The 13,432-nt window shown below is 41.8% G+C and overlaps 1 protein-coding gene across 10 annotated transcripts in view; it reads left to right on the forward strand.

Moving 5' to 3' along the window:
- The first annotated feature begins 11,490 nt into the window (after positions 1–11,490).
- EPHA7 (EPH receptor A7) overlaps positions 11,491–13,432 on the forward strand; it is a 166,450-nt gene continuing 164,508 nt past the window's right edge. For 4 of the 10 annotated variants that reach the window (XM_080587444.1, XM_080587441.1, XM_080587446.1 and 1 more), the window contains exon 1: positions 11,492–12,050. In XM_080587444.1, the coding sequence (XP_080443570.1) occupies positions 11,954–12,050 (97 nt within the window). In that variant the 5' untranslated portion in view covers positions 11,492–11,953. Of the gene's footprint in view, positions 12,051–13,432 lie in introns of all 10 variants that reach the window. The other 6 variants (XM_080587440.1, XM_080587448.1, XM_080587442.1 and 3 more) reach the window with 4 other exon arrangements.

Raw genomic sequence — 13,432 nt, forward strand, 5'->3', positions numbered from 1 at the left:
ACATTCTGAGCTTTATGCTTGTTGGACTTTCTAGCAACACTTATTTTGCACCACACATAAGAGCTTCATCTTTCAAAGGGGACAAAGGGGATAAAGATTAAAAATAATAACAATAATACTTAAAAAAAAAAGAGGGTTAATTTAATTGAACTATTGAGAACTGCTAACTTTAGTTCAGATAATCAGTTCTGTAGATATAGTAGAGGCTCTGCTGCCAACTCTTATGCAATCCCTGTAGCAGAACATGTTCTGGGCTGGCATAAATTCAGGTGAGGTGGAAAACAGGTGTCAAAACCCTGATTAGTAATGAAATTGGAAGAAATGACCCGTAGGAGTTAGAAGGGTGAGCAGAGAATTTCAGCAATCCTGCTACAAGCTGAACTAACACTAAAATACATGATCCTTTCAGGGATGGAAATAAAAACAATGTGTGAGTTAGGCCCTCTTTATGATGTTGAATCTTCATTTTCATGATCTATTAGATTGTTTCCCTTTTTAAAGCTATCCAGTGAAAAAAAAGTCATCCTGAACTTCTCAATTCTAGTTCCTTTGTAGCCTTCCAGCTCAAAAAGGCAACATGGATTTTCTTACAGTTTTGTGAGGAAAAAGTGATCCCAGGATGAACACATATGAACCCAGGCTTAATTTTTATAGCCTATTTATAAAACTTTGAAATATATGTTTGTAATGGAAATACTGACATACCCTTAGCAATAGTGCTGCTATAATAAGATTTGCCATTTATGATGAATTGAGGACAGTCTTAAAACATCTTTTCTAAAGACATTGTCTTTCCATGTGCTTTATTTTCCATAGAGCTATATCATAAAAAATAAGTCACCCCAATTTTGTGAAGTGCCAGAAATATTCTGCATATTTACCCTTAATGATAATCCAAGTTTCTGACATGTAATAATTTCCTGTATTTTACTTCAATCAAAATGTTTTTACTGAAAAACAACAAAAGCAGATTTGAAGAACCTGCAGTGTTCTTAATAATGCATTTCCAATTGCTATATTATTTTTAAATCTATAGAATACAACTGGATTTAAAATAGATGTGCCTAATTACATGATTAAAACAATACTAAGCAAAAGAAAAAAAATCATTAGCTGAAGACTATTTACCAAAAAAAAAAAAAGTTTCATTCTAAATGTTTCAGTGAGTGCATTAATACAATTTTGTGAATTTAGTTCGTTTACTCTAGTGTAATTGAATTTGCTTGTTAATCTGTTTCCAAAAGGTGTTTAGAGATACAGCTGTACAAGCAAATAGAATCTTTCAAAAATGAATATTGATGAAGATCTAGATTTCCTTATTCCCAAAGGAATGTTTAAATTTTACTCTAAATCTTTAAAAAGATTTTTTATCTTGCTTGTTGCTTATATTAGTGATATAGGCTGCTTATTAATCAATGTTTAACAATGTAATTACAGCTGGTTTTAGTCTTACTAGATAACACAGATTAATAAATGACCTACAACTAGTGAAGTGTGTAGAAAGGGTAATGAATTCCTTCCATCAGCACATTAATTTATTAGTAATAAACAAAGAGTATGATGAATTAGAAGAATTTGTAGTGTTTCTGAATATTGCAACAAAATTTCCAGATGAAAGCATTTAATCATGCAGTTTTCATTCATTTATTTCACTTTGTGTGCTGTACTGTTCTGGGATTTGCTTTTCTGAGCTGCATTATGCAGTCCATTGAAAGTTGGGTTTTCAGAGTTTTGTATTCGTATATATTGATTCAGCCCATACTTCTACACACCGATTTTGCCTGTCACTGAAGGTGGTGTAACTTTGATATGAACTAATTAAATTATTTCCATATAGCAAAACAGCTTAATATAGGTGAGAAGAGCAGTGCAGAATTAACCCTGTTTCTAAACTGTCCTTAACAGTGTAGAATTCCTTTCAAAAACAGTATGAAATTGCAGGTAGAAAGAAACAGTTAGAGATGTAGCCTGATTAATGTGATCTAACTGTCAGTTAAGTGGGGTTATCAAGCGCATCTGCATGCTAGGGAGACATAACAGCTAAAGCCATAAGCAAATGTCACTTTTAAATAATCTTGTTATTTTAGCCTCCTTATGAACCCTTCTGGTTCTCCATCATTTGGATGCAGATAGACACCTTTAGAAATCAAAGTTGAATTTAAAAAGTAATGTTAAAAACCTCTTTTCTGAGAATTGGCTAATTCCCTATGAATGCCAAAACTGAAGGTGAGAAAATAAGGCAAGACATGGATAACACAGATAACACAACATACCCAATGGCAACATCATAAATTATGTCAGACAGTAACAAAACCATTAGGTGACTGTCACAGTGTCCACAGAGATAACCTTATACATCTCTCTGCACAGCACAGCAGCCTACTCCTTTTGTGGCTTACCCCGGCTACTCCACTTCCTTGAGCTGGCTTCAGTTCAGTAGATAGGAGGTCAGGGGAAAGATAAGCCTCACTGCTCCTCTTCTATCACACCTCCCATTTCTCCATCACAGTCTTGAAACAGAGCTGCGAGCATGTGGAGTCATGTAGACCTGCCTTGTCCTTAGGTAAGAGAGGGTGCTTTATGGAGACAGGCAGCACTGTGTCTCAACAAGGATGGACAGAAGAAGGCAGTTCTGACATCCCTAGTCCCACTCTAGGTTACCATCTCAACTGCATGGCAGACATCCTTGGGAACAAGTCCCAGCCTCCTCACAAAAACAGAGTGGTGAGAAAGTGAGAAGCTGATGAGAGAAGAGGTGGAGAGAGGGACATCCATGCCCACAAGATCCTACAGAAATCTTGTTTAAAAATATATATATATATATTAATAAGATACTTGGTATTATATGTATATATTTAATTATTATTGTTATTTTTAATACCCCTAATGTGAAAGATTGAAATGGTATCATTCATCATGAGGTAGAAATTTTAACAGGTGCATAGGGTGTTCACGTCTGGTAAGGCTTGAGCTCACACTGCTTAGTAATGTGAAGCATCTGCAGATTAATATTAGAAGAGCTCAGAATCTACAGTGCTTTGACCAACATACAGACCTATTGCATAACTACATTTAAATTCTGCACTGACTTCTGTGAGTATTACATACATGGAGGAATTGCAAGAGTGACTCTCAAAGTGACACAGTGACAGAAGCATATCCGGGGAAATCTGAGGGCTTGTCTAAAGGGAATCTTCAAGCAGAAATTACTGGGACTGTACAAGCTATGTCTAAAAATATGCTTAGATTTCAGTAGGTTAGAATATGCAGTAATGAATTATGTAACTGGCGTGAATTCTTGCCAAAAGCCCCAACTAGCATAACGTTGTTGCAGTTATGTCAATTCACAGGAGATAAGAAGCTGGCCCTCTGTACGCAGTATTGCGTGCATGAAACTCTATTATCTCTACATTCCATTTATCTAAGACTATTGAATTTATGAGGAAATTATGTATGTAGACACATACATATGCATATTTTACAAATAAATGTACTGAAAAATCTCAGTCTGAACAGATACAGTTGCAGTACTTGTTTTGAAATAAAAGGATCTTAAACTAATCTTCCAGTGAATCCAAATTCAGATGAAGCTCTTGCCAGCTGACAGCAGTTACTCACAGGTACAGTAGAGGCAGTGCAGACTTAAAGCTATGTGCTGATTTCAGCTGGAAGGAATGTGACAAACTATGCTATTTTGCTGAGCCTGATTAAGTACCTAAAATCCAGCTTAATTATGATACAGCTGGTTATATGCAAGGCACATTATATGGCAGGACAAAGCGGCTGGAATGGTCTTAAAGCCCTAAAGTCACTGTTTCTGTCTGAGAGAAGAAATCCCATGCACAGATGTGTTAGAAGACAACCTTCAATGCAAACTGTAGCAAGGGACAAAGCTGTGGGCAAGCTTTGGAGTAGGTTGAGACAGGGCTAGAGAAGGCAAAGATTGAAACTGGTGCTACAGCCCACCAGGCAGTCTTAGGAGTGTGCCATCATTTATCCAGGCCCCCAGAGCACTTTTGGATACACTGAGGGCATTTTCAGCTCACAAAATCAGAAAGACAGGAAGGTGACTTAATACTTTCTCAGGCTTCCATGCCCCTTGACTGTAAATTGTAAGAGGCTCAATATGGGGTGTTTTATGCAGCAACATTCATTGACAACTCTGCCCTTTTTGGGAAAAACAAAACTCCCACTATCTGTATGGGATGATTAGGAAGATATATATGTTAACACTGAAGAAGGAAAATGTAGTTTTTTGTTTGTTTGTTTGTTTTGTTTTGTTTTCTCCTAGAATTCAGGAAGCTTATTCTGCTGATATGTCCTTGGCAGATGACCTGATCTGGAAGACTACTTAAGACTATTTTTTTTTCTTTCTTAACACTGGAAGTTCAATTAGGTAAGTTGATTTGTTACTGTGGGGCCTCCTACTATGGTAACACGGTAGTTATAGAATTTTCCCTGGTAAATTGTGTACTAATAAAGTATGTGGAAAACAAAATAAAATCCTATTACCTCACAGACGACATAAATCTGAATGTTATGTTTTTAAGTTTCAGTCTGCCAGCTATACTAATTCATTTCATTTGCTTTTGTGTAATGTTATTTGAATATTTGGTTATATTAGTAAATGGGATAAAGAACAAATTAAAAAGAAAAGGGAAATAGAAGATGCTGTTAATTCATATATCAGAGTTTGGTTTTATTTTAAAGTTTTGAATCATTATTTAAAAGGGTAAAAATAAAATTTAAAATAAAATGATGTAAGATAATTTTTTGAGTCTCTCCAAAGATGACTGTTAAGACCTAAATAATTGAAGAGTGTGATGTAGACATCTGTCAATAATTATATTCTGGCTATGAGATGGAAAACAAAGTGCATTAACAAGTAAGGGGTTGATTTCAACAGAAAAAAAAAAAAAAGAAAATTATAGGATGTTCCAAGATATATACTAGAAGTAGTGAAGTTTAATATATTTATTACCTGCTGTACAAGTGGTAGACAGTGATGTGGCAGAAGATTATTCAGGTTAGTCAGGATTAGGAAAGGTTTTGCAGCAGATCAGAAACCCTACCTCTAAGAAACTGGGCAATGCAATTACAAATGAATTACTGTAGACAACTGCCACGTTTTCACAAGAAAGAAGAAGAGATTTTTTTTTTTAGAAACAAAAAAAGGTTTTGAATACTATTCATTCATACTGATGGACTTTAAATTTATTGCAACCACTTAAGAGAAAGACCTAGATGTCACTGACAACACTACAGCTCAGTGACAACCAGTAATTGTGCCCTCACTGCGGAGAGAGGAACAAAAAACCCACAACCAAACAAAATCAAACAAAGTAATAAAGAAAACCCCAAAACTACACAAACAAACAAAATCAAAGTTATTATCTTGGGAAAAAAAAAAATATGTATAACCCCCCCCATCCCATCAGTTAACCCTGCTTTCTGCTTACTATTCAAATCACCACCTCAAAAAAAGATGTACAAAATGATAAATAAAGGATTTCTTGAAATGAAGTGTTTTCTCTCTGAAGGAGCTTTAAAGGAGCTTAGTGCTTACCTAAGAGTGTCACTCTCATTCAGCTTGAGTAGCACCTAACTCTCACCTAGATCAATGCAGCCACTTACAAGAGGAACACATTATCTAGATGGGGGCTTTAGACAGGAGACAAACATGAGATGACTGTAAGTGTATGTAAAATAATAAAAATAAACAAACAAAACACTTAGTAGTGACTGTTTGGGGTCAAATTCTCTGTTCTGTGATGAACATTACCATGGGGACAGAGATAGCTAATCTGGTTGCATGAGGGACAGAAGTGTTCCAGAGGCAGTGTTGCAATACTATGATTTATTTCTCAGTCTACATTTCCTGATGCAGGCAGGTGTTAGCTTGTCCTTTACTATCAAATATAGCAAAACCTTTTTTTTTTCTTTTTTCTCCATTATGCAGTTACATAGCTTAATTTTACAGAGGATTTGCATCAACCCTGCATTTCTATTACATGATTACTACTCTAGATAAACCAGAGTTGACTGTCTAAAGACAGTTGGTTAGGTACTTCTATTAACCTTTGTCACACTACAGCAAATATTAAAGAAATCACATCCTGAAACTACAGTTAGCAAATTCAGGCCAAAAGTAAATGTGTTCTGAATAAAGCATTACTTACCTGTGAAACTCACTATCACACGAACTTCCACATTTGCAGGAGATAAAGCATGTAAGGTCTTGGGATTTGTCACTTCCTCTAAGCATAACTACCTTTAGCTAAAACAAACTACTACAGATCAGTATGTATATTAACTGTCAGGAATCTGGCTTAACTGCAGTGGATAATGAGAGATGGATTTGGGGTGAGGATAAATATACAGACCAGGATAGAAATGGCAGTATATGGGCATAGAAACTCGACAGCATATGAGACGTGAACGATTGCAGAAATCGACCTGAAGAGGGTTGTACTACCGAAGGATGCAATCCTGAAATTATTCCTCTTTAAGGAATAACTTCTCCCATGCACATTGGCAGCTTTCCTGTCGGTAGTGAAGCTCCACATCACTGCACCTCCCAGATCTAGAGGTGAAAGTATGGGAACTCCTGCCATTGCAATCTGTAGTTTATCTTTCAGAACTAAATAAGGGTTATTACATCTGTTCTTTTATCCTCCCCCTCCTATCTCATAACACAGAGAGAGATTGAGAGTACAGGCTTTTCTTTTCTTTTTTTTTTTTTTTTCCCCATTTGTGCTCTTTCATAGAACCATAAGGAGATTGAAACTTACTGCAAGAGGAGGTAATATCTGAAAATAGGAAATCTACCAGGTCTTATTTTTCACCTCAGCTGGGCTGAGAGAAGAGACTAGTACTGTCACAGATGGATCAGATGTCACTTGCACTGAGGAAGAACAGGGAGATACTGGCTCCACTGGAGCATATATTGCTTGAGTTTACCTACTACTCACAATTCATTAACTACAATTAGAACTAGCTACTCTTATGATTAGGTTTTTCTATATGCAATTTTTAATATGACACATCTAGAAAACGGAAACTTTGAATCTTATAGAATATTGAAATCAAAAATGTGCTTATGTATATGGTTATTTAATGTAGCACCTGGACACAAAGGCATTCCTTTAATTCATAGGCAAGCAATAGAAATTGTCTTTTTTTTTACGATAACTCCAGATGCTATTGTGGGATGACAGCTCCAGCTTGCCCTGCTCAGGCTTCCCAGGGGAAGATCCACAGCACAGTGAGATATCAAACAGACTCTGAAGTGTGATCAACAGAGGGACAGTATGTGCTCCAAAGGCCCTTGTTCCTCAGTAAATCAGTTTGCAAATTCAGATTTATCAGGAGAAACAGTCTTACAGAATCCAGATGCAGGATATTCTTGGACCCTGTACAACTCTGCTACTGTGCCTCGGGAAAGGCAGTGGTATTTCATGTTCACATATGTATTTAACATGGATTTAATTTGTATTGTCCTATAGAATGTATTTTATTTCCGTTAAATGACAAGATGACAGACCATCTTACCTCCATTTCTGGACAGGGATTTTCAAGTGTACTGAAAATATACAGATTTGAAAAACAGAACCTAAATATCTATTTAGCACACTGTATAAACTTAAATCCCCAAGAGAAAATTTGTCAGTGAACTGCTACTACCATTCTGGCGTATTTGAAGACTTTAAAGTGTGAAGGTTTATAGCACTATTTTTGATTTTTGTTAACTAAAAGCGTTAAAATTATAAATTTACTGAAATTTCAGCTAAAGAAAGGACTTTTTATATGAGCATGCCTTTCAAATCAGACAGTTCCAATTCATTACAATTTCCATATGAAATAGTAGCATTTATTTAATGCATTGACTTCATTACTATAATAGAGCTGTTCTGACTCATAAACCCGTGAGAAGATCTGAAATTGCCACCATAAGGAAAATCCACCTCTGGACCAGATTTGGAATGTAAGTGCCATTACATATGGAAGACTAAATGCAAAATTTCATATAATAGTTTATGCACATATTACTTAAAAGGCAAATGTCACAAGCCCACTGCATTTTTTTAGTAAAAAATCCTACAAAAACATCTACAAAAACTGTACAAAAATGTGTACTGAATAGAAAAACTTGTGCACAGATAAAGGATTGCTTAGATTATGACTATAACAAAATTTGAGGTTTAAAAACATCTTTTTATTTTTATTTTTTTTTTATTACATAAGCCTAATTTCCACTTTCACCACTGTGAAACATAGTTCAAATGTTTTTGCTTAGAACTGGCTTTAAATCATTCTTGTGTAGACAGACCCAAGATTCAATATCACTTTCACAACCTATGTCTAAAGCAAACCTCCAACACCTTTGTGAAGCTTTTCAGAATTTGCTGCAGCTTTGTACAAAGTAGCCAAGAAAGAAAGTTTGAATCCTGCAGAAAGGGAATTTTTGAAACAAAATTTATAGCTTCATTCAAGCCAGGATCCTTTCCTTGCATACGCTTGTGCAGACTTAGAATCCAGCCCATATTTCTTGTATCAGAATTTTGGATTGAGTTATGTGTTGGAGATAGAGTTAACCACTACTACATGGAAGTTGTGCTGGTATCAAGCTAGTACCAGTGTAGGGAAACTAATAACAACCTACCATCAAAAAAGACATTCTAATTACGCACATTTAAATAAAATGCAGAACCTGGCCTACAGATTTTCAGCAAGGGAAAAAATAAAACAAACAAACAAAAACAGAACAGAACAAAGCAAAAAGGCCACATTACTATCTTTGGTTTTGTTGTTCCAGTTAAGCACTTGCTTTGATGGTGTTGAAACTGTAACACATTGAATTGAATAAAAATTCCAGATGCTTTTTTTTTTTTTTTTTCTCTTGTCTCAGAGATGTTGGTGCCAAAACTGAAGGCTATGGTCCATTTAGCTTGAGTATTTTGTTTTAGTTGTAATATTTTTCTTTTCTGTTTTTGTTCACAAAAATCCAACACTCAGCTGGATGAGATACAACAGAGGCTGTACCATCCTAAAGAATACAATGATGTATTAGAAAACATGAGCTAGATGCACAGGAAAAAAGAAAAAATAGATTCACTAAAAAGAATTTCAAGTTCTGAGTCAACTCCATAAAAATTTCACGTGTAGGAAGCAAAATTAAAAAAAAAAATAAATCTGTAATATGACTGCTCAATGTATCGGAATTGTTTTTGTGTAAGTGTGAATACATCCACAGCTATTTTTAGGAAGCAGTATGTATAGCATGCCATTTTTAGCTCAAGTTATGATTATCAGGAAGACAGAGCATTTCAAATGAGTAGATCAGGAAGAGAAATACACATTTTTTATTTATTTTTTTTAAATCTGTTATTTAATTTCTTTATAGACTCATACATTCTTTGTATGGTTAATATGTTTGTGTAATTTTAAATATCCTTACTTGAGTACACACCCTCTACACATATTAGATTATACAATATTGTAGTATTTCTGTATAAATGCAGATGAAGTTGAAAATAAGTGGCTGGCCTAAATTACATGCAGGGCATGAGTATGTCATTACCATTCATGCTTTTCTCCTGTCATCTTGTTCATTTAGTGACTTCCTGTGTTTTTATGAACAGACGAAGTCTCGATACGAACCACTTTTAGAAAGAAAGATCACATTCTGTAGGCTGAAAATTGTCATTTTGGCTTAGTCGTCTAGTATTGAAATGCCTCCACTTTATGCTACAAAATTGTAGAGAACTATCTAGGTTAAGGATTTCCTAGATTTGCTGTGATCACTGTTACAGCGTATATCACATGAAAATAAGTTTCATCTATGAAAACTTCCAAAGAAAATACAAAATACCTGTATGGAAATATTTAAAATAAAACAGTCTTTTAAAAGAATACATGCAAATTCACTGTTCTGTACAGCTCCCTTTTCTGGGTATACAATGAGGGTGGGAATGAGAGATGAGCGAGGATGAGGGAATCAAGGGTGCCTATACTCATCGTGGCGTCCAGTGTATCAAAAGAGCATTCTGACTGAAATGCACAGAAGTGCCACACTCTACGTAATGAGCCCTAATAATTCGGCAAATGAAAAGAATACAGTGCATTTTTAAGGTTGCCTCTGCACCATTCTCAGAAGTAATGAGACCACAAGGAAAGTGCTTAAAGCCCGGAGAGTATGGTGGCTGCTTACCTGAGAATGCTGAACATATATTTAAAAAATAAATAAAATAATAATAAAAAAAAATCTATTTTTTCTCTGTCTACCGAAAGATCTCATAAAGAACCTCTCACAATTTAAATTTCCACCCATGCTTTATTTTCTGTACCACCATCCCCACTTGGGCGAGGACTGTTTCCGATTCTCGCACCAGCTGGCCACCGCACCACGACTGCACCCCCCGCGCTTCGCTATCTTCGCCTGCCTCCAAGACGAGCACCAGTTCTCGGGTCTACCCGGCATTTCCATCCTCCGAAGGGGCACGGCTCTGCGCTTCCAACGGAGCCGTGCCGCCCCGGTCCCGCGCCGTGCCTCACTCCCAGGTAAAGGCGGCGGCCGGGTAGGGCAGGAGGGCAGCAGGAGGGGAGCGGAGGGGCGTGGGGCGCACTCTGGGGGCAGCGCTCAGGCCAAGTCCCGCCGAGGGGACGGGGCGGCCGCAGCACTCCCCGCTCCGCAGCCCGGCCGGGGCAGGAAGTTTTCAGGGCGCTTTCTCCTTTCCCTCTCCGAAGGGGCGAGGGGCAAGGTTGGGCTGGGGGAAAGGGGAAAACGGAGGGGTGAGGGAGCGACGGATCCTCGGAAAAAGCAGCTCCGGGCGCGTAGGGTGAGCGCTGACAAAAGGCATTTGGCAAGTTTCTCTCTCCCCCCCCCCCCCCCCTTTTTTTTTTCCCCCCCTTCCTCCTATTTAAAGCGTCTCATTGTTAGCGGATTACCCTCGCTTCAGGTTACACCCGACGGGAGGGGAAAAAAAAAAAAAAAAAAAAAAGGAAACAGAAACAGAAAAGAAGAAACACCGGCCCCTTCCCCGCCCGCCCCATCTAACAGTTACAACCGTTCAGCAGCTGTTAATATTTGGGGAAAACCACGGGGAAAAGGGGAAAGGAAAGGAAACGACACGGCACGGTACGGCAGGGCAGGCAACCCTCGTGGTACTGAAGAAGTTGACTTCGGGCACGGAAATGTCCCAGGTGCCACCCCGCCACCCCGACCAAGTTTCCTCCGGGCAGCGGCAGCACCCGGGGGCGCGACCGGCCACGGGACGGGACGGGACGGGACGGGACGGGACCCCCGCCGCTCCCTGCCCCGGCAGCTGCGGGGCGGGGACAGGGGGCGAGCACAGCGGGACCCCTGAGCGCCTTGCCCCGGCCCCGGCCCCGGCCCCGGCCCCGTGGCCCCGGCCCCGTAGCCCCGCTGCCCCGCGCTCATCCCGCGACTCCCCAGCAGCAGCGGCAACCCGACCCCGCCGCCCGCTCATTGGCCGACCCCTCCGACCCCGCCCCTCCGCCCGCAGCCACTCGAGCGCAGGGCTCGGCCCGCCGGGCGCCGAGCCTCGTCGCTGGTTGGACGTCTCTCGCTGTCAATCAGGTTGAGGGACGGGCCGCCCGGCGGCCGCGGTCCCGCCCCCTCGCCCTAATTGATATTATCGGAGCGCGGCGCGGGCGGCCCGGCTGCAGTCGGGGCTCGCGGGCGGGCGGCCCGGTGCGGGACCGGGTAGCGGCGCGGAGGAGGAGGCGCGAGCAGCAGCAGCAGCAGCAGCGGCGGCGGCAGCAGGAGGAGGAGGAGGAGGAGAAAGAGAAAGGCAGCCGGGAGGGAGGGAGCGCCGAGCCGGAGACTAGCAGAGCGAATTCTCCACCGTTCTCTAGCACCCAGCAAGCGGCGGCAACGGCAGCGGCTAGGAATAGATAGCTAGAAATATCAAAACAGCCCCGCTCCTGCACCATGGTTCTGCGAAGTAGGCTCCCTTCTTGGATTATTTTGTGCTCCGTCTGGCTGTTCCGCTTTGCACACACGGGGGAGGCACAGGCTGCGAAAGAAGGTAAGGTGATGCGGGAGACAAAAGTTTGGGCTTATTTATTGCTTTTCGCACGCCAAGTCTGTGCGGCGGCTTAGCGGAGGACCTGCCTGCCGCCGGGAGCTGCTTGTCAGCAGCCCCCCCCCCCCCCCCCCCCCCCCGTTAATTTCTTTTTATTTTAGTTGCGGCTGGGGGGGGAGGAAAGAGCAAGGCGTTCACTATATATGTGTGTATATGAGAGAGACCAGGACAACTGCCTTTGCCCTGGGGTTTGAGGTTTGGGAGGTATCTGCACGTGATGGAAAAGCGTGGGGCTGGGGAGACAGCCCCCGGGCTCGGGGATCCGCGCAGGGCAGCCCCGCTCCCCTCCGGCAGCCTTAATCCTCCGGGCGAGGTGTGGGGAGGGCGGCTCACCCCGCTGCTCCCCGGGCAGGGGCTGGGGGCTTCAGGGCTCGGGACGATCGGGGGGAGGCTGCGAGGCAGCCCCGTGCCGCTGCCCGCCGGGGGCCTGCAGACCTCCGGCCCCGCGGGGCCGCGCAAGGAGCGTGGGAAGGGAGCATCGGGGTGCAAAATCGGGGCTTGCATCTCTGGGGCACCCAGGTTAGGCATGCATTTGGAGGGTACAGGCTGGCGTCGTGTGCCCGCAACGCGTGTGCTGTTCCCCGGCATCGCTGGAGATGGGGAAAGGTTTCGGGATGGATGTTTTACACCATCTGCATATCACTACGGAGCTTCCTAATTCCCATTAAACCAACACTGGGATCTGTAAGGCGAGCGCCGGACATTTGTTCCCCCCCCCTTTCCTTCCTTCCCCCGCACACAGAGAAAACAAGCAATTTTCTATCGGAGGCTGATGGAGGTGTATAAAATCCAGGTCCATTTGGGGATCTCTTTTCTCACACTAAGAAAATCCGAAATGATTTAAAACGCGCCCCGGTCACGTTTGACAGCCAAAGGCGAAGGTCCGTCTCCATCTTCGGAGGGGAGAGGGGGAATAGGGAGAGGGGAGGCAGGGGCTTTGTCGGTATCTGTGCGTATGAAGGCATTTGGAGTCCTACTTCCCCCCCCCCCCCCCGGTCGGCTGCGTCAATATTTTCACCAAACAGTTAGCATGCAATAAAATACCATTTCAAGCCTAAATAGAAAAAAAAAAATCCCTCAATTAAAATGTCCCCTCTGCCCTCAACAGAAGAAGGAGATGGTGAGGCTAGAGAGGGAAAGAGGAGAGAGCTTTCCCTTGGCAGCGTCTCGAAAGTTTATTCGGAGGGGCTGGGATGCACAGAGCCCCCCACTCGGGGAGCAGCCACGCGTGGCCGAGTGAGCGGGGCCGGGCGGCAAGAGGAGGGGTGCCGGCAGCCTGCCCCGCTCTGCCCCGGAGGCTGTGCCTGTGCCTCCGGGCGGCAGCC

Source organism: Anser brachyrhynchus (assembly GCF_964034855.1).
Source record: "Anser brachyrhynchus genome assembly, chromosome: 3".
In the NCBI taxonomy this organism is placed as follows: Eukaryota; Metazoa; Chordata; class Aves; order Anseriformes; family Anatidae; genus Anser; species Anser brachyrhynchus.